The sequence below is a fragment of the Pecten maximus genome, chromosome 16, assembly GCF_902652985.1.
Source record: "Pecten maximus chromosome 16, xPecMax1.1, whole genome shotgun sequence".
NCBI lineage: Eukaryota > Metazoa > Mollusca > Bivalvia > Pectinida > Pectinidae > Pecten > Pecten maximus.
Genome location: NC_047030.1, coordinates 4,417,399 through 4,442,566, shown reverse-complemented (window position 1 = coordinate 4,442,566; position 25,168 = coordinate 4,417,399). Strand labels below are relative to the sequence as shown.

The 25,168-nt window shown below is 37.8% G+C and overlaps 1 protein-coding gene and 1 long non-coding RNA gene across 2 annotated transcripts; both read left to right on the top strand.

The window, feature by feature from the left end:
* The first annotated feature begins 9,180 nt into the window (after positions 1–9,180).
* Positions 9,181–13,033, top strand: LOC117344561. Its single transcript, XR_004536206.1, has 3 exons — positions 9,181–9,270; positions 11,435–11,509; positions 12,799–13,033. It is a non-coding gene; the product is annotated as an uncharacterized LOC117344561 (long non-coding RNA).
* Positions 13,034–19,910: 6,877 nt separating this feature from the next.
* Positions 19,911–24,444, top strand: LOC117314546. The gene is made up of 2 exons (XM_033868610.1): positions 19,911–22,284; positions 22,505–24,444. The coding sequence occupies exons 1-2, from the start codon at positions 19,911–19,913 to the stop codon at positions 24,442–24,444; spliced, it is 4,314 nt and encodes a 1,437-aa protein (XP_033724501.1).
* The last annotated feature ends 724 nt before the right edge of the window (positions 24,445–25,168 follow it).

Genomic DNA, 25,168 nt, shown 5'->3' with positions numbered 1-25,168 from the left:
TGTCAAAATATTACCAACCTTACAGCGTCACAATGGTAGACTGGTGTTAAAATATTACCAACCTTACAGCGTCACGATGGTAGACTGGTGTCAAAATATTACCAACCTTACAGCGTCACAATGGTAGACTGGTGTCAAAATATTACCAACCTTACAGCGTCACAATGGTAGACTGGTGTCAAAATATTACCAACCTTACAGCGTCACGATGGGAGACTGGTGTCAAAATATTACCAAACTACAGCGTCACGATGGTAGACTGGTGTCAAAATATTACCAACCTTACAGCGTCACGATGGGAGACTGGTGTCAAAATATTACATTTTAAACTAAGTTGTTGCATTTATTCGTATAACTGCTACATCTTCATCTTCATTAGACAACATTTTCCTAATAAAATTACCGTGTCTCCTATCTAGTGTCTGACCAATTGTAGTTTGTCATAGAATGTTTTTAAACAATAAGCTTACCAGAAAAAATATACTATTCTATCAGGAAGCAGAAATAAAAAAAAAAATGATTTTATTGATCATTTATGTAATGTACACATGCCAGAATGCATTCCTATTAAGCATATTACATTAGGACCCAAAGATGGATGACACCCGATATTAGACTCAGTATGAGACAAAGAAATAGAGTACATAGGAAAATCAAATCAAGTCACTCGCCAAATCATCATATAAACATGACAGGCAAAGTTACAGAAATCCTTGTCTGACAAAACTATTTCTTTTCGGAAGTGTTGGAAACTATTTTTTAAAAAGTATATCAATATATATCATTAATATTATATGTATATTATTCATCATCCATTTGAAAGCACTGAATGTATTATTATTATTTCCCATCTGTATCTACCTCTTCTGACAATCCTGCTATCATTAATATCACACAACAGATATTAGGGACCAACCATTTCCTTTGAATGGATGTTAACCAGCTGGGTCTGATGACATTGTACTACTACTACTACTAATAATAAAAGACTTCCTCACTCTTCCTTACTTTTCAATAAAACTATTATATCAGGAGTTATTCCCCTTTAATGGAAAGTGCTAATATAAATGTTATTTGTAAATGAAACAGTTTATCTATTGATGTACCAAATTATAGGCCCATATCAAACACTTCAGGCTTTAGCAAAACTATAGAAATATTATTTTTGAATACCCTATCAATATCAACAAACACCAGTTGGTTTTCATGCCTACAGATTCTTCAGTAATCTAACTCCTACCAATTATCACACTATTGTTAAATACCTTGATAAATTTGAAAAATGACATTGTTTTGTAACAAAGCAAGACGTTTAATAGAGTTTGGCACGAAGTTTTTTTTTACACAAGCTACATATACATATATAATATATGTAGCGTGGAAATATATTTCACGCTTATGTTTATTAAATTAGAAATGTTGTTTAATTGTATTATTGTTTAGGGTAATATAGTAGTGGGCTATGTATATGTATTACATAGGGTGTGTATAGGGTCTATATATGTATGTGTATATACGGGGCAGCAGGGAGCTAGTTTTCCTTATAAGGAGTTGTTTACGTTCTGTAGCATCGTGGAGCTGTGTATTAGGGCCCAACTTGATTGACAGGTTGCATAAGGCCCGTGTAAATTTAGTAACAAGTTCCTATTTATAACTAGTGTTTAACCAATCAGAGAGAGTGAGGAGCGAGCTGTAAGTAGGTCGGAGGAGCGAGAGGAGCAGGTCTTAACCAATCAGCGTGAGTGAGGAGCGACAGAGGAGCCAAATCTAGGTCGGAGGAGCAGATGTTAGCCAATGGAAATGCAGTATGAAAGTGGTATATAAGGGGTGAAAGTGACGAAAACAAGGAGATAAAGTTTTACTTTGGGAAATACTCCACGCAACTTGTGATAAGATATTGATACTTGTATATAACTTATACTTTTATGGGATGTACTAAGTGTGTTATTCTCACTATGGAATACATAATACTACTGGAAGTTATCACCCGTGGATAATATGTGAAACAGTGTATATTCGATGCGAAGTGTGTACATGTGAACGTCTGAATGGGATTTATGTGAACCTAATGTATGATATGTTAAACTTCATAGATGTGTAAATAAAATTATGTGAACTTTAGTCTGGTGTCATAGTTGTCCCTGCCGTAGTCAGCTTCCATCTCGAACTTTTATTAATAGCGTCTCGTGTATACCCGAGTGGAACGCTACAATTGGTGGCAGCGATGGGGATGAATTGTTTTATGACTACGGTAGCTGGACTTTCACATTATAAGACTATTTGGATTTTACATCTGTGATAGTTTTCGACAATGGATATTCCGGACACACCAAGGAGACCGTCTCAGCGTGGGCTTACTTCACCGCGTGTGCGTCGAAATTTAAGTTTTGATTTCGATGAGAGTGAAGTCGGGAATAGCGATGGGTCAAGTAGCCCGGCTCGGACTTTAAGAAGTCCAGATGTGGATACACCGGATATGAACGATATTCCGCATGTGGGACAAAGGACTCCGGGGAGTAGTTATGGATGTGCGACTACTTCACAGGCGAGAACCACTAATTCACGCATAACGGAGAATCAATACAAAGGATTTATTTTGAAATGGATTCTTGTGTTGGTGTGTTTGGGAAGTTGTGTTGGTATTCTGTACCACAGATACCCCAACCACGTCATCGTCTGTTTCACTAAGGAGTTTATAGTTTTGGGAACTCTTGTGATACTCCTGTTAATCACATTTTCGCTCATAGTGAAGTTGTTACGGAATCCCATGATGATAGACATGGTGCAAAATATGTCTCAGGGATTAGATGTATTGGAGACGCCCAGTCGTAAATATGGAGAGCAGTCCACCCGGAACGATATCAGTTTAAGGGGTCAACAAGTTCCATTGAAGCGGACATTCAGTGGTACCGGTAAAGATATATGGAGTGAATATATCCGGTATTTCGAAAATGTAGTTGACCTGAATGGCTGGACACCTGCCCGGACTTTGCGTATATTTTTCACTGTACTGCGTGGTCAAGCCGAGGTGTATGCTTACGGTCTGAATAATACCGTTAAGCAGGACTGGGATACATTAAAGAATAAAATGGACGACCGGTTTGGACACAGATCCATGAAAGAAAGTTATGTAGCGGAGGCTAAATTAAGGAAACGGAAAACAGACGAATCGTACAGAGATTTCGCACAGACTATGGAAGACTTGTACAGACGAGCATACCCCAACAACAGAGAATATGTTGAGGAGAGCAGTTTAAAAATTTTCCTTAATAACTGTCATTCTTCCGATTATTTCCGTTTAGCGGTTAAACGCATGCGCCCCAAGACATTACAGGAGGCGGTGACATTTGCCATGCAGGAGGAACGTATTCTGTTGGGAGAAAAACGGAACGCTATGGACCAGAAGCGCTCAGTGTACAATGTGCAAAATACGTCGTCAGCCAAGCAACCCGGAAACGGGAGTACCGGGAAACGTACCACCAAACCGCCGAAACCACTTAAGTGCTTTGAGTGTGGTAGTGAAGAACATCTGAGAAATAAGTGCCCGGATGTTAAGAGAAATTCGACCTCCAATCAAACACTGTCGTTAAACGAGTCCCGGCTGGAGCAGTAGGCCGTGCGCCCGCCGAGCAGGAACAGAGGCATAATACAGGAGTGAAACAAAATTCAACTGTACCCAGCGGAACCTTGAGACAAAAAGAAATTGTACTAAGTGACGCCGAAAACAGGGATACAGAAACAGAGTTTTGTAGTGCTATTTCTTCCGCGGGAAACTGCAGACAGGGAGAGAGTAATAACTTATTTGAAGTGAGAGTAAAGTGCGATGCTGCTATGAAAGTGCGTGGTATGGTGGAAGGTACGCCTTTAATCTGGAAAGTCGACACCGGAGCGAGACGGACTTTTATCACCGAAGATACCTACTATAGCATTTATGGAAAGGATCGTCCTATATTGGAGCCTGCTCGTTCCAAGTTCGAGACAGCCGATGGAAACGAGTTGTCGGTGTTAGGGACTACTATTATGTGTTTGACTTTTGGAGATATTAGTGTAAACTTTAGAGTTTTTGTGGCCAATATTAAAACAAATTTATTGGGCCAGGACTTCATAACTCAATTTAAATGTCAATGGGACTATGACAACTGGATGTTTATCATCACGGACAGAAAACCTAAAGATGAATCTGTCAACGAAAACGGATTTAAAAGCAGCAGAGTGGTCAGTATGGACACTGTAACTATACCTGCTAAACACGAAATGGTGGTGAGATCAAGATTGACCAGAACAACTAACTCACATGTTGGAGTTCTCGTACCTGAGAAAGTGTTTATTCATTCTCACGGATTAGCATTAGCGAATGTTCTCGTTGATACTTCACACAAATCGCTATGTACGAGATTATTCAACATTGGTGACGAGCCAGTCACAGTGAAGAAAGAGACCAACATGGCTGTTTTTGTACCGGTGAAAGATATCGGCAGGACTGTTTCAGACGTTGATAACATTGCCAAGCACGATGACATGTTACCGGAATATTTGGTGGAAATGTACGAACGTGGATGTACTAACCTTAATTCTGAGGAACGTGCGCAGTTCAGGCATTTCTTGATAAAACACCAGACCACATTTGCGGATCCTAAGGGAAAGATGGGAAGAACTACGTTGGACGAGAGCATACTATAAAATTAAAGGATCCCGTACCATTTAAGGAGGCACCACGGAGAGTGCCTATATACAAACGTAAAATCTTGGATGAAGAAATATCCAAGTTAGAACAACAAGGATTGATAGAGCGATCGGAGAGTCCATGGAGTTCACAGCTTGTTTTGGTCCAAAAGCGGGACAATTCCTGGAGAGTGTGTGTGGATTACCGGCGACTTGATGAGAAAATTATTAAGGATGCCTACCCCATTAGTCGTATTGACGACAATCTGGACGCGTTGAGTGGAGCTAAATGGTTTTCATCTCTGGATCTCAATATGGCTTATCATCAGGTGTCTATGTGCGAGGACGACAAAAAGCTGACCGCCTTCGCTACGCCGCGAGGTGGATTGTACCAATATAAAGTGATGGCGTTTGGTTTGACCAACGCCCCGGCCACTTTCTCCAGAATAATAGAGAAAGCTCTGAGTGGATTACAGTGGAACATTGCAGTGCTTTATCTGGATGATATTATTGTGTACGGAAAGGATTTCGGACAACATTTGGACAACTTGACGGCAGTCTTGGAGAGACTTGACGGTGCCAATTTAAAGTTGAAGGCCAAAAAGTGTCACTTTTTCTGCAGAGAAGTTACTCCTTTATCAAAACACAAGTAAATTACAAAATGGCATACAGACATAGAACATGAAACAGTTACACAAGTTTAATAGATCTATAAACCACTAGCAATATCGTTATGTTTGTGCTAACTAGAACTGTCGCCAGGATGGCTGACTAATACCCCCGCAATCTGCACGAGTCAATGGTGAATTGGAACTGTTAATTAGAGGCAAACAAAGATAACCCAGTAAAATAGTGACCAGTTGCCATATCAACAATAATTTTGAGAAAAAGAAAGTGGCATGCATATCTGCACATGGTCCTCTATATTTGTGTGAAGTTTCATTGAAATCGGCACTTCGGTTTAGGAGGAGTTGTCCGGACAATCTTAAAGTTATGGTTCTTATCAGAAAACCTGTTTATAGTGACCAGTTGCCATATCAACCATAATTTTGAAAGAAAAGAGGGTGGCATGCACATCTACACATGGTCCTCTATATTTGTGTGAAGTTTCATTGAAATCGGCACTTCGGTTTAGGAGGAGTTGTCCGGACAATCTTAAAGTTATGGTTCTTATCAGAAAACCTGTTTATAGTGACCAGTTGCCATATCAACCATAATTTTGAGAAAAAGAAAGTGGCATGCACATCTACACATGGTCCTCTATATTTGTGTGAAGTTTCATTGAAATCGGCCCTTCGGTTTAGGAGGAGTTGTCCGGACAAACTTAAAGTTATGGTTCTTATCAGAAAACCTGTTTATAGTGACCAGTTGCCATATCAACCATAATTTTGAGAAAAAGAAAGTGGCATGCACATCTACACATGGTCCTCTATATTTGTGTGAAGTTTCATTGAAATCGGCCCTTCGGTTTAGGAGGAGTTGTCCGGACAAACTTAAAGTTATGGTTCTTATCAGAAAACCTGTTTATAGTGACCAGTTCCATAGCAACCATAATTTTGAGAAAAATAAAGTGGCATGCACATCTACACATGATCATTATTATTTGTGTGAAGTTTCATTGGAATTGGCCCATCGGTTTAGGAGGAGTTGTCCGGACAAAATGCGTCTACAGACAGACGGACGGACGGACAGACAACCTGATTCCAGTATACCCCCCTAACTTCGTTGCGGGGGTATAATGATGCCTTTTGGTTGATGATTAATTTGCTGAAGGCCTATTGTAATTAATTAGAAGACCTCTTAGATGGTGTACAGATGGTATGAATGAAAGGTCGAAAAAGTAACATCACAAGTTGAAGCAATTTGATGACAGCGCATCCTAGTAATACGCATCCAGTGAACATCTGTTTGTTAAGATCCAGTACCTACATACCGTCGTTATGACTTACTAGACACTATATATAAATATATAATTAGTGGCTAAAAATCATCAGAAGACATATGACCAGTAAAGAACCAAAAAGTGTTTTGAATGTTATAAGAGATGACATTATCTGTATATTCTGTATATCAGACGAGGAAAGAATTGAAAAAACCTGATTGACAAGACTGTGTTTGAGATGACGAAAGAATTGTTAAACGTGATTGACTACACTTTGTACCAGATGAGTAAAGAACAGAAAAAACCTGATTGACTAAATTGTATTTGAGAGAGGATCAGAGGAAAACCTGATTGACTATACTGTATATCAGACGAGGAAAGAATTGAAAAAACCTGATTGACTACACTGTATTTGAGAGGAGGATCGAAGGAAAACCTGATTGACTACACTGTGTTTGAGATGATGAAGGAATGGAAAATCCTGATTGACTAAACTGTATTTGAGAGGAGGATGAAAGGAAAACCTGATTGATTACACTGTGTTGGAGATGATGAAAGAATGGAAAAACCTGATTGACTACACTGTGTTTGAGATGAGGAAAGAATGAAAACCCTGATTGATTACACTGTTTTTGAGATGAGGAAAGAATGAAAAACCTGATTGGCTACACTGTGTTTGAGATGAGGAAAGAATGGAAAAACCTGATTGATTTCAGTGTTTGAGATGAAGAAAGAGTGAAAAACAAAGATTGATTTCAGTGTTTGAGATGATGAAAGAATGGAAAAACTTATTGATTTCACTGTGTTTGAGATGAAGAAAGAATGAAAAAAAAGATTGATTTCACTGTGTTTGAGATGAGGAAAGAATGGAAAATCCTGATTGGCTACACTGTGTTTGAGATGAGGAAAGAATGGAAAAACCTGATTGGCTACACTGTGCTTGAGATGAGGAAAGAATGGAAAAACCTGATTGGCTACACTGTGTTTGAGATAAGGAATGAATGGAAAAACCTGATTGACAACACTGTGTTTGAGATAAGGAATGAATGGAAAAACCTGATTGATTTCACTGTATTTGAGATGACGAAAGAATGGAAAAACCTGATCGACTACACTGTGCACTGTGTTTTAGATGAGCGAAGAAAAGAAAAACTTGATTAGCTACAATTTGTACAAGATAAGGAAATAATAGAAAACCCTGAGTGGCTACACTGTTTTTGAGATGAGGAAAGAAAGGAAAACCTGATCGACTATCCGGTGTATGAGATGAGATAATGGTAAAACGTGACACTTTGTACAAGATGAGGAAAGGACTGAAAAACCTCATTGGCTACAGTGTGTTTGAGATGACGAAAGAATGGAAAACCTGATCGATTACATTGTGTATAAGATGAGGAAAGATAGGAAGAAGCTGATTGGCCACACTATGTTTTTAATGAGAAAGGAAAAGAATAACCCAATTAGCTACATTTGTACCAGATAAGGAAAGAACAGAAAAACCTGATTGGCTACGCTGTTTATCAGCTTGACAACAGAACAGGAAAATCCGATAGTCTTAATACTTCAAGCATATAAGCACTTAGGATCAACAATTTGATTTAAATGAAAATCGAAATGACACTTCTATTGTACTTAGTACATAGTTGGACCTTTCCCCTCCATTCTTGAACCTGGGTTTGTGTAAAATAAATACTACTAATTGCCCCATGCAGTAGAACATGTGATTTAAAGATTATTTAGGAATAAGAGAGAAAACCAAAAATTTAAAACAACTTTGCTGCACTCTTTGCCTGCTCCAGGCTGACTTATCTCCCCATACACAACAAGGCACTCACTGATACATGTAGAGAATTTACTATATTTCAATTAAAAAAAAGGAAAACTTTTCACACACCAGGATCAGATCAGTTAAATCTTCACCTTTGGGAATCCTATAACCTTTTCATCTTTAAACACAATTAAGGATTAAATCTTATAAGATTTGTACATAAGAACGTCAGATTTGTACATAAGAACGTCTCATTAACTCTGAATTACTCTGTGCTTGGCTATTATAATGGGGTTGTTTTTCATTCTAAATTTGATGTGATAACTAGGGAAGAACAGCCTCAGTTCTACAGCTGTAAATCATCAATTGCAGAAAAACGGCTGATAATTATAGATTTGTAAGCAAGACAATCTTAAAGTTAATTTTTCTGTCATAAACGGAAATATCTATGCTGACAATTCTCGTGAACGTTGTTTGCTCTAAGCTAGGGAAAATGTTCCTATACAATTCTGTAATTTGTAAACTAGCTTGTTGATTGAACGTAAGTTTAGTGTTCAATACCCAACAGAAATATTGAAATAAATAGCATTGTCTCAATAATAAAATAGATCAAGTTTTAGATTAAAAGATAAAATCTCAATGATAAGATAGATCAAATGTTAGATTAAAAAATAAAATTGAAGATTTTTATTAAAAACGAAATTTTAGATTTCAATTCATCAACAAATATAATATGGTTTACAGCGCTCCCATCTATAGCCTTAGAATGAGACATGTATAACGATAATGGTGTTAAAATACACACACTCACACATTATATGACATCGTACTATAAACCATATGTATAAAACATTTACATTTTCTTTATCAGATAGAGTCTATTCCCTGTAGCTATCTTGTCGTACCAGGCCACAGAGCAATGGCAGGGAAAGCAAATATATATGACGAGTCCCAACAGGTACTGAATAATACATGTTTTATTGGTTTTAGAAATTTAACACATTTGAAAAAATAAAGTAAATTTTTTGAATCAACATAGTTGATAGTCGACATAGTAGTTTTACATAGTTTGATGTAAACGAATGTTTGGTCCTATAGAGTATGCTACGGGATATAATCTGATATCTTGGTTTGGTTTTGTATTGTTTTACGTCCTATCAACAGGTCATTTAAGGAAGCTCTGGCTCATGTAGTATGGCATTCTGATGATCAATAATCTGACTCATCCAAAAGGCTTATTTACTATTTTTGACATCACTGAAATAAATGGTAGGTGTTGTTAACATGATTCAGAAACGGTGACTGATACAGGCCAATTGTACCTTTTTCAAAGAAAACTATTCTTTGGTCTACAGTTTTTAAAGCTTTTAATATCTCAAAACCCCCCAAAACCCCACTGGCCTTATCAGTGACCTGAGTTCTGAAATATATACTGATAGATGATGTATAATGTATTTAACACAACTCACCCCTGTGGCCTTCCAAGTAGCTGTCCTTAAATGACCTGAGCTGTTGATAGGACATTAAACAATACTAAAGAAACCAAGCCTTCAAAGTAGATCAAAATGTTTGTTCATATTAACAAACTTTTTAACCATTCACCCGAATATGCTGATCGACTAATGTCATACCCTAGACCTCTTGGTTATTGAGAACACATTTAAACCTCTTTAAACTTGAAAGTAGGTCAAGGTCATTCATTATTTTTTACAAACCTGGTATCCCTTTATCCAAGTATGCCATGAGTCTATCATCATTAGCTTCGGCCTCTGTGTTATTGAGAAATTGTTAAAAGATCATTTCTTCCCAGCACGCCATTATAGCTATTCCAATATCTTGAGTATGGGCAAGTGACCTTGAAAGTAAGTCAATGCCATATGCGAACGCGTTTGGTAGCTCTTCATCCCTGCATACGGCTGGCGTAATGTCGTGATCTTTGGGGTCTGAGGTATTGAGAAAATGAATATTGTTTACGGATGCATGATGGGTGATACATGACAACCGACCAGATGTGATTAGAATAGGTCATTTACAACTTGTCTCTGGTGGCTTAAACATTGTGCAGAGTACTTTTAACAGTTGCAACTAATTCCAGAATTCAATAAGCCCTGTTGATCGATTTAAGCTGCTGTCATTCATGTTATGTAAATTCTGATATACAGTTTATTGATCTGGCTCTGTTTTAATAAACGTAATGATACGATTATGTCACATCATTGATAAATAAGTTGCCTTATAGTGTAGCATTAGGGATTTAATTTGGTATAATATAACATCTTTAAGCATGTCAAGGTATGTAAGTGCCCTAAAGCACATTCACCAGAAAGATCTAATATATTGGTATTTAAAATAGATAATGTACCATATCATAACTAAGTTACCATGTCCTGGTGTGGCATGTCGTCCGTTGTGAGTGTCATGTGACCGGATGTCATACTACCGTGTCGAGATGTGACATTTCAGTGCGATGGCATTTGACTGATTATGGTATTGACACATCCATGGACACCATCTTTAAATGACTCTAGTGTGTTAATAGGACATAAAGCGAATTAAAGTCGACATTTAAACGTTATTCTCCAGTTTGGACAGACCGATTTCACATTTGATTTTACTGTACAATATATTCCAATATTTGTTACAGTAATTAATATCTTATTAATTTAACCTTAATTAAAATCCTTGGTTTTATTGATACGTTTAAATAAATAAGCTGTATTCATTATGTCGCAGTGCCCCTTAATTAAAATCCTTGGTTTTATTGATACGTTTAGCTGTATTGATTATGTCGCAGTGCCATATATGAAGCTCGTTATAGCTCAGAATGCAATTCGTGTTCACAACATCCAATTATGGTATTATGCATAATTGAGTGCTTTGATGATAATACGTGAAGCTGTATGCATGTATGGCCATGTTATGTATTAATCTGGATGCTGCCCAAACTGTAATTAGTGTTCACAATTTCGAAGTAGCTGTTATGGATGATATACACAACATCATGTAGGGTCATCCTTATACATATAACTATTATTATGATGTGGCACAATTGACACAAAGTCATTATTTACCATTGACATAAAGTAAAAGTATAACTAAACTGATATTATCAAATATTACAGGCAATTTTAGCATTCCACAAAGTTTTGAAGAAGTGGTCACGACTGGACTTCAGTGAAGATTTGAGTCTGTCTTTGGTAAGTATTTTATCTTAGAGCTGACAGTGCAGATAGGAATACTTCGATAAAGAGATACAAGAATTTAGAACTGATGTTTTTGTCCTTTCCAAAGTTTCTGTTTATATCTCTTGATCCGCTGTGTAAATCATATATCGTTAAGAGGCTTAATGCCAGATGAACACATACAAGACGAAAATCATCTGCTGAACCATTTACAACATTAATATTTGTGACCTGCATCTTCCCCCTGCAAAGGAGGACAACACAAATTTTGGATAAAAATGTAGACAGAACCCCAAGTTAACTTAAGGAAATTCTTTAACTTCAAATTTCCCACATGAAAGTGTTACAGAATGTTAGGGAAAATCTTAGCTGAGGAACCTTTCGTCAAGTTTGTAATGCTTTCCTGTGGAAAATTGTAATTATAATAAGGATGAAACTAGCCCTAGCTAAGTGGCATTTTAACATAATGATATAACTGGACAAGGCATCGTGTTACCAGATTATTACAAAGCGGTTATATTGAACGGCTTTGTTTGTGGACAGGTAGAACAACTAGAATTTACAACCCTTCCCCGACTTAAAATCTTTTAGGGATTAATACTACTCCTAATATTTATTCAGGTAAAATGATATTTTAAAATAGAAACAACACCATCTGTTTACAAAATTCAACATATTTGTATGAAATCACTTTTCACATATGTTGAAGTGAACTACATAGTAAGGCTTGGGAAATACAATTTTGTGTATGTTGTAAGGTATTGGCTTTATCTAGGATATCAAATGGTGTTTCATATAAAAATATTTAGATTTTGGAAAATATACAAAGTCTGCTTGAGATGCACCACCGCAGGTTATATCATGTATATGGTCTAAGGGGAGACAATCAAATCCGGAGTCGGTTTCTTTTTTTTACTTTATTAGTATATACCTAAATCCGGAAACTAATACCGGAAGTTGATTTTGTAATTACTTTTTCGAGATGAAGAAAATAAATGATGGAGGAAAGATGGATGCTCTCGTCGTTTTCAATTAAACAAAGTTTATGTCAACTATTCCCCAATCAACAAACGACATAACACTTATATCAATATGGTTACAGATAACAGTTGTGTTTAGATTGGTACATGTATGGAGTAAAAAAGCCTGCACATATTGATTATACAATTATAGTAATAATTCATATATATATAAAATACGAATATCACATACTGTGTTTAGAGTGAATTTATTATAAGTCTGGAAACAAAATAATTGTTAGAACTATATGAAGTGAACTCTCCTTATACTTTTTTTTTCAACAGATTTACGACAGTTTAGATGTAGAGGACTTGTCAGCAATGTCTTCACTCATGTATGGATGATCCATGGCGGGAAAAAAATCCTCATGCGGTGAGGTGCACCCTACAATTTTGAAAATTTTATTCACTCAGCTGTCATTCACGGATACAGATTCGTCAACAAAAACATTTCTAATTATGTTCATTAAATTCAGGGTAATCATGTTTAACAGAACAATAAAAAATAAGTATCAGTGTTTTATTGTTTGATCGTGTCATTTCATTTAAGAGTCAGGTGAATGTTAAGGCCCACGGGCCTCTTATAATGTTAACGCTCACAGCCCTATACTATTTACAAAGACAAGGAAACCGAGTTTGTTAACATTATAAATTGGTCTCCCAAAATTTATAGCAAATTCAGACTCCGTCAATAATGTTATCATTAGGTTCCTAACAGAGGTACATTTTCTCTCTGCAAGTGAGCAGTACCATACCATTCATCATAGGGACAATCGCGGTGTCGAGACATCTGTATTCAACGGTACAATTTTGTTTATCTCCGGGCAGTAGATATATAAATATATACACGCTTAGAAAGAAAACAAAAGATCTAAAATCGTGTCGCATTAGCAGGTGCCCCAATTAAAATGTAAGTGTCCTGTAGGTCTGTCCTCAATTACCTGTAGGACTGATGGAGTATGACTATGTACCTCTGTTTAAGGTTACGAACTAATTAAAGAGACTTAGTTATCAATTTTGTATGTTTAACCAATCTATCAATAACATCGCCAAGTCACATACCATCTTGTTTTCAGAACTTCACACTACCATGACGGTTCTAATATCTACATGGTTCCAAATTCGGTTTGATGAGAAATTACATGAATGATGTATTCGGCAGAATATATTGTGGTTAGTGATTCATGAACTTTATGACATTATTATCAAAATAGGCATCTGTACAGTTAAGGCATTGATGTATAAATATGGCCGTTTAAATTATTTAAAAAGTCCTGTTGGTAGGATAAAATGACTATACCCGCTGCTCACTTGCATTATTCGTAGGGAATCTTGTTGTTGTTTTTGTTATTGTTTTTTTTAAACATCTTCTTCCAATGCTGCCATTTTGTTACATGATTGCGCGGTCATGGATTTCCTTAACAACTAATTAAAACTTTTTTTACAAGTTTTGTTAGTTGGAATCCGCTTTAATTTACCTAAAATTATTCTGAGATGGTCCTGACCAAATACCAAGTATTGCTTATTTTTCGTGTTGGTCAGAAATCCAAGGTCCAGTTCCAATACTTGCTACTGAATTTGTATACTACAATAGTACATTGTTTATTTAAATGAGGTGACTGTTAAAGCTATATATTTACGCTCTATAATAGTTACAAATATAAGGGAAACCGAGTCTGTTTGTGTTACGATTGGGTTCCAAAAGAAGATGTATCTTCTCTAGGCCAGTGATCAGAACCCATACCATAGGGACAAGCGCGGTGTCAAAGGAGACATTTGTTATCAAAATCTTTATCTCCTGGGCAGTAGATATATAGATATATATACGCTTAGAACTATACACTAATGATGTTTTAGAAAGAAGAAAAAATATGATCAATTTTGTATGTTTTCGTATCCTCAGACTACCACGACAGTCGTAATATTTTATACATTGTGCTATATTCGTTTTGATGAGAAATTCGGCTAAATTTATTATTGTACTTTGTCCTGTACCCTTGTTGTTCTGGAGTGGACATATAAAAATGTTTGCCTGCTATCCAATCCTTTTGCCATGGCTTGTTAATAAAAAAAAATATGAAATTCTGAATTTCCGAAATATTTTTTCATCCTCGTTTAAAAGTACTCAACATAACTGACGAGTCCTATCACAGCTGTACGATACAGTTTTATTACCCAGCAATCGTGAGGTGTTGGGTTATTCAAATCGCCCTGCTTCTGTGGCCTGTCCTCAGTCCATAAACAATCCTTGCTATCTCTATTTCTGGAAAAGTGCTAAATGATTGTTGTTAAGGTAGTAAAGGTCGTCAATTTGTTTAGCAGTTAAAATCCCCTTGTCACCTAGGAATTTTTGAATGGCATATCAATGTAAGAGCACTAATAGTAACAGCAATCCATTACTGGCTAGATATTGACATGACATTACAGTAAATTATCAGTAAATAGGACAGGGTTACTAATTATACTATAGTGACTGACACTCAACTAACTTTATATTAAAGTGATTGATATCCAAGTTTCAGTGCAATTCTCTAATATATATTATAGTTTTCCATAGTAAATTGAAATATGAATCCATATATATATATTTATATATATCCAATTATAGTTGAGTTGAAACCAATTCAGAAATTATAGTACTGATAAAAGCCCTACACACATGCCTGCCTATCAACATAAAACCATGTTTTTTATACTCATTTTGGAATTATGACCATCACGTTACCAAAAATAGCGTCACCGTTCAAAGCATTAAGCAAATAATTATATTAGATTGCTAAATAATCATTGCCATTCATTAAAAAAAGCTTAAGATACAACTGGATGTACTTAAAGTTATCTATATATCTTCAAAAATCACAACTCTATAGCAAGTGTAAAGCAAACATGGGACGACGCCGAATATATCTGCGACCACATGGTATGATTTGGAATCAAAAAGTCAATGCACGAAAATTTGTCATAATGACATCATTTCTAAGTTTAAATAAACGAAGAAATCCCAGATACAACTAGGTATAACATATGTTAGCAATGTACACCACTTATCACGTCGACTCTAACTGAAAACAAGGAGGCAATAGCTCTGTTGTAATATACGTTAAACGCGAACTAGACAGTTGCGCAACCCAGTTCCCAGAAAATCAATATCAGCAGGTCAAAGACTATTTGAGAGTTGCCTCTCTTTTCAATTTCATGAGACTTAAATCAACCGATAATTTACAAGGTACATTAAAAGATGGGGTATTGGATACATAAAGTATCAGTTTTAACAGTTTAAATTCCACGAATGTGCTTGTTTCTTCTTTCTTGTGTAACATCAGGCAACTGCAATTGTTGCAGTTTTCATTTCTGAGCAGAATACCACTTTTTTTTCAAATGAAACTAAATAATAGTAACTAGACGAATATCGTAATTATCCTTCTTATAACGTATGAAGGATTAAAGAAATTACAACATTCTAAAAATTAAAGGATAAGCTAATCAAATGTTGATTATAAAGATTATTATGTACCAATTGTCATGTCATTTTTATCAATACATTTCGGAAAAAAATCAACTTACTGGAACATGAATTTTTATTTAACATGTAAAAGGAGCGGCTTTTCCACATCAAACTGACACCTTGAAATATCTTATACCCAGGCTGGCAAATTTCGGGTCCGTCAAATTCTTACATTCTTAATCATAATGTGCAATTGAAGTCTGGCAAATAAAAATCAAGATCTACAAAGTTCAGGTAGTTTTATTAAGATATCACTAAATAAATATAGACTCAGAGACAAATAACTCTGTCAAACTCTGTCAAACTCTGTCACACACTCCACTGACTACTGACTGTGAGTAAAACCAAACCAAACCAGCCTTGTAAAGACTTTCATTTCCACTACACGAGTCAGGAAGGGAGAGAAGAGTCGGAGTCCTTTCGGGACTTTCCATATCTGACTCGCGAACAACACAGGTGTACCGGCTAATGGTTCATAACCACACTTCTGACATAAAATCACCGTTCAGATTTATTTTACCTGTAAACCCAAGGCTTCTTACGAAGCGACTACGGTAATCACACCTGGCCGTATATGCCCAGGCTAGGGCGACGGAGTCAGTCACCATGTAATCTACGTATTGAAAGGAGGTGGTGCATAGGAGGGCTAAATCGGCCCACGGCGATTTTTTTCCCGGAAACATATTTTTGTCAAAGCATAATAGCCCCGATTATGTGGGAGGAATTAATTTCCATTCCTCAATGTATATATTCTTTTTTTTGGTGATTTCATTATTTCCCCATCTAACTGCATAATAAGCTAATGTTTTGACCACTAATTATTATAGAACACATTTTTATTTCCTATTTGTGAAACAAATTCACCCCATTTGTTTAAGGTTTAATTTTGTATATGAATCATCACGCTCCGTGACACTAAAATTAAATTTCAGCCTAATTTGATGTCTTCTTTGTGAAAATCATTGTTTTTAACTTTTCATTTAAAGTCTAATACCACAAAGTTATTAATGGAGTACTATAAAAATTTCCGGTTAGAAATAATCTATGGATATTCATAAACATTTAATGAAACATATTTATTTGGTGAATTACTGGATATGCCAAGACTTTATTATGTTAAATGCATACTCCCCCAATTTTGGACAACATATCAAAGTACCGAAAGTACTGAAAAATAGAGGCAAATGCTAAAAATCCAACAAAAATAACAATGCAACCAGACTTTACTGCTTGTGTCAGACAGGGTGCTCCTTTTTAACCCTTGGGTTTTTATTACAGTTTACTTCATGACCTTTCTTTGTAAGCAAAAATCTTTTGTTATCCAGTAATTTTTGATGATTTTTTTGGTTGTGTATCAAGATTAATATGCAAACATATTTTTTAAAAGCAAAATTTGATAGTACTCCAACGATTATTACATTTTATCTACTTAACAAATAAAAGAAAATTTCAAGAAGGTAATTTTTTTACTGATACTTTTTTTTAAAAAAGCTGTAATTACACTTTCTATTATACAAATTCATACTAAACACACATGTTTTTATAAAATATAACATCACATGAGACTATCAATGCAATATGAAATTTATCAAGTACTTTTGTACGAGAAATATACTTGTTACGGCCTAAATGTTAGTTTTATGTTGAATTTATTGTTTAGTTTCATTTGTGGTAATTTTGTTAAGATTCCGAAAAATACGGTTATCCGGTTTCCGGTTTTAGTATAGACGAATATTATGGGATAGCGTTATCCAAGCGCAGCACATGTTTTGAGTATGAGAAGATTCGTTCGGACTATCGTAGGATACGATACGGTAACTAATTACTGTTGAATGATTTGAATATGATTTATGCTTGTTTAGGAATTCATGTCATCATGTTATAATGTCATTTTGGATAATTCGGCCAATATATAAATATGTCAGTGAACCGTGGACAGACGACAAGTCCCTCGTGCATTCTAGTCTATCACTTGATTTCTGCTGTATTTGTATGCTATGATATGATTGATACATTGCTGTTTCATTGCTGTTTAACTCGCTATAAATGTGTAAGAGTAATAGTATCGTAATAGTATTGTATTTTGCTATATTTATCAGGTTCGGTTAAATTCATTCTGGGCCGAAACGTCCTAGTCTTGTCAAGTCATGTGTATTGTATACTGAATAGTAGAGGGCGAGTTGTCTCGATCTCATCTACAGATCAAACTCGTCATGTGTTATAGATGATAAGGCATAATAGTAACTGTTGCTTAGTTAATTAGTCTAATAAGTACTGTTTCTTTTCGTTACAGTCAATCTATCTACGTAGAACTATCACTGAGTCAATACACCTGTACTATACTTGTATGTAGTTGATGTCAAAGATAATAAACACAGATGAAGCCAGGAAGATGGAATTGACCTCATTTATTTACGATAGCCAGAGCGATTTCGAGGCGTACTCGACGCCTACAATCATTGACGTATCATCCCAGATGTAAGAGGTATGATCTTCAAGCTTTTAAGTGATACAGATCTGGAACAAGATGGCTACTAGAGACAGAGAAGCTGTAGAAGGTTACATGTATGACTTAAATTCAGATTCTGGACGGGCCAGAAAATTTAGTGAGAAAGGCATGCAGTACAATATGGAACAGCTTGACAAAAAACACAAGTCTCTATGTAGGTCAGAAAGATATTTAAAAGAAATAGCCACTGAAGATGACGAACCTTTGGATATTGTGCGTAAAAAATACAGTATGTGGATGAGTGAGTTCGAAAAATATTTGGAACTGTATGACATTTTGCTGCCCCAAGTCTCTTCCCATGAGCATGATGAGTTTGTTCAAAGGTTCAATGATAATTATGGTTCTGCGAAACAATTCAAAAGTTGGATTGAGAACTACATTTCATCGCGGAGTGCTATGACATTGAGTAAGAACACTTTATCTGTAACCGAAGAGTTGAGTGTGGCTGGCGAGAAAATAGACCAAGGCATTATAAAGAAAACTGATCCAGAAGCCGATGATAATGTATCCGTTTCCAGTACTGCCAGTTCATACGCGTCTCTGAAACGTATCAAAGAAGAACAGGTTAGGGTAGAATTAGAGACAAGGAAACTAGCGTTATCAAAGAAACATGAAATTGAGTTAGCTAAGTTGTCGCTAAAGCTCAAAGAGGAAGAACTGGAACTTGATACCGGTATAGCTGTCACTCAAGCGAGAAGCGGAGTACTCGACAAGTACGACTCAAATGAAAATCTTAATGCTTCAGTTGACCAGGCTCTTGCGTTCGAGCAACCGCGATTTACCTCCCCTAAGCCGCGACCATTGCCTGTACGATTTACAGATGAAAGTGTTTGTGCAAGTCCCCCTCCAGTCCTATATGATAGACCTAGACCGCATATGACTGGTGTAGCAGAAGTGTCATCGAGAACACTACCTGGACAATATGTTGATTCGTCCCATTCACAAACCGTAGTTCAGTCGGTAGTTCAACATTTAAGAAAACCTGTGGCAGAGGTAAAGAAGTTTAGTGGAGATCCTCTAGAATATCGCAGATTTATTCGTCAATTTCACTCGAAGGTTGTAATCAACACTGATGATGACGATGAAAGGATGAACTACCTTGAACAACTTACATTCGGAGATGCACATAAAGTGGTGTCAGGATTCAGCCATCTGAACGGCGACAAGGCTTATAAGGCAGCCATGAGTCAGCTGGAGGATCGCTATGGCGATGAGGAAGTTATAGCGACAGCTTTCATCAAGAAAGCATTAGACTGGCCCACCATTCGTCCTGGAGACCCGAAGGCACTCGATGACTTCTCTTTGTTTCTTGTAGAGTGTGATAATGCAGTTGGCACAGAATCAAATGGCGTTCTTGACTACTCGGACAATATTAAGAAATGAATGCTCAAACTACCCTTCTATCTGCATGATAAATGGAGGAACCAAGTATATAAGTACAAGGAAGCAAAGAGGAAGGTTCGGTTCAAGGACTTAGTGAAGTTTGTGAAGACAGAGGCTAAGAAAATCAACGACCCTACGTATGGAAGTATTGCCACTGGGACTTCAAGACCAAAGACTCCGCAAAAGATTGCACGTTCCAGCAATGCAGTTCCAGAGATTGTTACAGATTCTATACCTAAGAGCACCAGTGACACCGTACCTCCTCCAGCCCCGAATTATAAGTGTTTCTTCTGTGACTCTACTTCCCATTCTCTGGATACTTGCAAAGAGATAACTGCCAAACCTATGAACGAAAGAGTCAACTTCATTAAAGAAAAGGGATTATGCTTTGGCTGTCTCAAGAAAGGCCACTTGTCGAAGAGATGCCGTAATCGTTCCAAGTGCGGCATATGCAAAAAAAGTCATCCATCTATCTTACACAACGAAGAAAGCTCGTCAGTTGTTAGTGTATCGAATGCCAGTACTGGTTATGCTATCGCAAAAGAAGATCAAAAGGGGGATGTGTCTTGTGCCATGGCGATAGTCCCAGTTAGAATTCGCTTGCGTGATAAACCTCATAGTATAGAGACATACGCATTCTTGGATACAGGTAGTAGCGCTTCGTTTTGCACCGAGACAGTTATGAAACAGCTTGGAGCTATCATGAACACATTTTCCATCAGTGGACTGCAAGTAAGTGACATTGACTCGGAAAATGCTATTGATCTTCCGCGAGTGTTCACGAAGGAGAAAATGCCCGTGTCTAAGAAGCACATTCCAACACAAGCAGAGGTGTCAAGGTGGGAACACTTAGCAAAGGTTTCACTAGCTGAGCCTAACTGTGAGATAGGTTTGATGATTGGCAGCAACGTACCAGATGCCTACTCGCCTATTGAGATACTTGCAGGCCCTAGTGGATCACCACATGGTACAAGAACTAAGCTTGGATGGGTGGTCTGGAATGTTCTTCGAGAAAGCGGTACTATACAAGTCAACAGAGTTCACATTCAGGATGAGTCTGGAGAAGACATCGAAGACATGGTTAAGAGATCTATGAACCTCGATTTCCCTGAGCGTCTTATTGACGATAGAAAAGAAAACTCCAGGGAGGACAAACAATTTTTGGATATGGCTGAAAACTCTATTTATAAGGATGGAGAACATTACTGCGTTTCGTTGCCATTTCGTAACAAGGTCACTATTTTGCCTGATAACTCGGTAATGGCTGAACGGAGATCACGCAGCATTGAGAACAGGTTCAAGGCAGATCCCAAGTTCAAAGAAGATTACACTGCCTTCATGGAAACACTGTTGGAGAAAGGTCATGCGGAACCAGCACCTGTGGGATTTGACAAAGGAAAGGTCTGGTACATTCCTCATCATGGTGTATACCACAAGAAAAAGAACAAGATTCGAGTGGTGTTTGATTGCTCTGCGCGATATCAAGGTGTCTCCCTTAACGACAACTTACTCCAGGGACCTGACCTTACAAACAATCTTCTTGGTGTGTTGATGCGATTCCGGGAGGAACCAGTGGCTGTCATTGGAGACATCGAAGCGATGTTCTATCAGGTGAAGGTCCCAGTAAATGAAAGAGACTATCTGCGATTTTACTGGTGGCCCAACGGGAATACTGCGAATGAGCCAAGGAGCTACAGGATGACGGTTCACCTGTTTGGAGCCTCATCATCTCCCAGTGTTTGCAACTTTGCTCTTCAGAAAACTGCAGAGGACAGTCAAAAACGGTTTCCCCAAGAAGTTCAGGACACACTGAAAAGAAATATGTATGTCGATGACTGTCTGACCTCCGTTGCTACAGAGAAGAAGGCGATTAGTCTTATACATGATGTGACTCAAATGTGTAAATCCGGAGGATTCCGACTTACCAAATGGACGAATAACAGTGATGTGGTTGTGGAATCTATTCCAGAGGGTGATCGTGCCCAAGAAGTCAAGTTGTGGAGTCTGGATAGTAAGCCACCTATCGAAAGAGCTCTCGGAGTTTATTGGTTCATGGAGAATGACTCCCTTGGATTCCAAATTCAGATGAAAGACAAGCCCGTTACTAGAAGATGTATTCTATCAGTAACCAGCTCAGTGTACGATCCTTTAGGAATTGCATCCCCGTTTGTTCTTAAGGCCAAGTCAATTCTGCAAAGACTTTGTAGGGATGGTAAGGGATGGGATGAGGAGATCACAGGAAAAGATCTGAAGGACTGGACCGATTGGCTGCTTCAGCTACCTGAACTAGAGCATGTTACCATTGATCGGTGTTACAAAGGGAAAAACCTCGGCAAGGTAACCTCCTGTCAACTTCATGGTTTCGCAGATGCAAGTGACATTGGATATGGAATGGTATTCTATCTTCGACTCGTTGATGTCACCGGAAAGATCCACTGCTCGTTCTTGTTCGGGAAGGCGAGAGTCGCACCACTGAAGGCAGTGACTATACCCCGGATGGAACTTACAGCTGCCTCTTCTCTAGTGAAGTTGGTCAGGATGGTGACAGAACAGCTGAATTACAACATAGATCAATTCTTCTTTTGGACTGACAGCACTTCAGCACTTAAGGTATATCACAAACAAGAATTTGCGCTTCCACACGTTCGTAGCTAACCGCATTGCTCTTATCCACGAAGCTACGTCGGAAGATGACTGGTATTACATCAACACTAAGGAGAATCCAGCTGATGTTGCATCAAGAGGAACGAGCATTTCGAAGTTGCCTGACTCGTGGACTCGTGGACCAATGTTCCTCTGGAAATCCGAACGTGAATGGCCCGTTGTGGAAAAGGATGTTAAGATCACGGATAAAGAGAATGATCCTGAAATAAGGACGACTGCGTGCGCTACATCAGTTGTTTTAGACACAAACAGTGGTGTCGGAAATCTTTTCGACTATTACTCCAACTTTAGTAAGCTTAGGAGAGCTACTGGATGGCTTATGAGAGCTATGGACAACCTGCACGGAGCTGTTGAGAGGAGCCGGCAGATAAAACAGGACATCAGCAGTTCAGAATCTGATCCTGTGAAACGCGACCAGAAAATAAAGTTAGCATTGTCGAAAGAGAGACAGGATAGACTTCTCAATGGACAGAAAAACCTTCGTACAGCGTGCCTGTCTGTGGATATTCTGGAACGAGCTGAAGCCGCGTTGATTAAGTATGAGCAACGAAAGTACTTCGCAGCCGAAAGCAAGATCCTTCACCAGGACAATGGTGTTCAGTCGCGAAAACTCAAGAAGACTTCGAAATTATTCAAGATGGACCCCTTTGTTAAAGATGGTGTCATTCGCGTAGGAGGTCGTCTTGAAAGAGCTGAAATTTCGTATGATGCAAAACACCCCGTGGTGTTGCCTAGGGAATCTGTCGTATCGAGACTCGTTGTGGATGATGCCCACAGATCATGTGGTCACTTAGGAAAAAACACTGTTCTTGCATTCATTCGAGAAAAATATTGGATTGTTGGTGCTCGCACTCTGGTGAAATCTATTCTTTCCAAATGTGTGACTTGTAGGAAATACAGAGCTCCCTGTGTTGAGCAAAAGATGGCAAACTTACCCGCAGAGCGACTCGCAGCTGATCAGCCTCCTTTCAGCAGAACTGGGATGGACTTCTTCGGACCCTTTGAACTGAAACGTGGAAGGAGTGTGGTAAAGCGATATGGGGTATTGTTTACCTGTCTTGTGACTCGTGCGGTCCATTTAGAAGTTGCTGCGTCGCTCGATACAGATTCTTGCATCAACTCCATTCGACGATTTATCGCTCGCAGAGGAAAACCTGTATTTATTAGATCGGATAACGGAACCAACCTTGTCGGTGCTCAACGAGAAATGAAGGAAAATATTCAGAAATGGAACACAGACAAAATTCGTGATAACATGTTGCAGAGTAGCATTCAGTGGGATTTCAATCCTCCCTCCGGTTCTCACTTCGGCGGAGTCTGGGAAAGACTCATTAGGTCTGTGAGACAGGTGTTGCACTCTGTTATGCATGAGCAGAATGCGAAACTGGATGACGAAGGACTTCAGACACTCTTTTGTGAGGTAGAGGCTATCTTAAATGGACGCCCGTTAACTGAAGCATCGGATAACGTAACTGACCTACGGGTTTTGACCCCAAACCATCTGCTATTGCTTCAGCCTGGAGAGTATTTCCCACCTGGAACATTTGTCGCCACGGATAACTATGCCAGAAGGAGGTGGAGACAGATACAGTACCTTTCAGATATTTTCTGGAATAGGTGGACCAAGGAATACTTACCGCTTCTGCAAGGACGCCAGAAATGGATGAAGAAACGACGCAATATGCAGACTGGAGATCTTGTGCTGATCGCTGATAGTACACCTAGGCATGCGTGGATAACCGGTAGGATTCAGGAAGTTGTGAAAGACAAACATGACATTGTGCGATTCGTGAAGGTTAAGACCCCTTCCAATGTGTTAACGCGCCCAGTGACCAAACTCGTGCTCTTGCTCGAGTCAGACAATGAGTAATGGATACGGTGAACGCTTGAGTGAAAGGACATTTCGAACTGAAATATCAGATGTACTTTTGTAATTGTAATTATTTTATGATTAAGCATAATGATTTAATTGATGTGTTTGATGGTTATTAGGTCGTTTTTGCGAATTGATAATCTTGGTTGAAGCCTCGATTAAGGGGCCGGTATGTTACGGCCTAAATGTTAGTTTTATGTTGAATTTATTGTTTAGTTTCATTTGTGGTAATTTTGTTAAGATTCCGAAAAATACGGTTATCCGGTTTCCGGTTTTAGTATAGACGAATATTATGGGATAGCGTTATCCAAGCGCAGCACATGTTTTGAGTATGAGAAGATTCGTTCGGACTATCGTAGGATACGATACGGTAACTAATTACTGTTGAATGATTTGAATATGATTTATGCTTGTTTAGGAATTCATGTCATCATGTTATAATGTCATTTTGGATAATTCGGCCAATGTATAAATATGTCAGTGAACCGTGGACAGACGACAAGTCCCTCGTGCATTCTAGTCTATCACTTGATTTCTGCTGTATTTGTATGCTATGATATGATTGATACATTGCTGTTTCATTGCTGTTTAACTCGCTATAAATGTGTAAGAGTAATAGTATCGTAATAGTATTGTATTTTGCTATATTTATCAGGTTCGGTTAAATTCATTCTGGGCCGAAACGTCCTAGTCTTGTCAATTCATGTGTATTGTATACTGA

Excerpts from the sequence above, each read along its gene's own strand:
- LOC117314546 (XM_033868610.1), top strand. The coding sequence starts at position 19,911 with ATGCTCAAACTACCCTTCTATCTGCATGATAAATGGAGGAACCAAGTA. Across the intron at positions 22,285-22,504 it reads TCATGGTTTCGCAGATGCAA|CACTTCAGCACTTAAGGTAT; the intron begins GTGACATTGGAT and ends TTGGACTGACAG.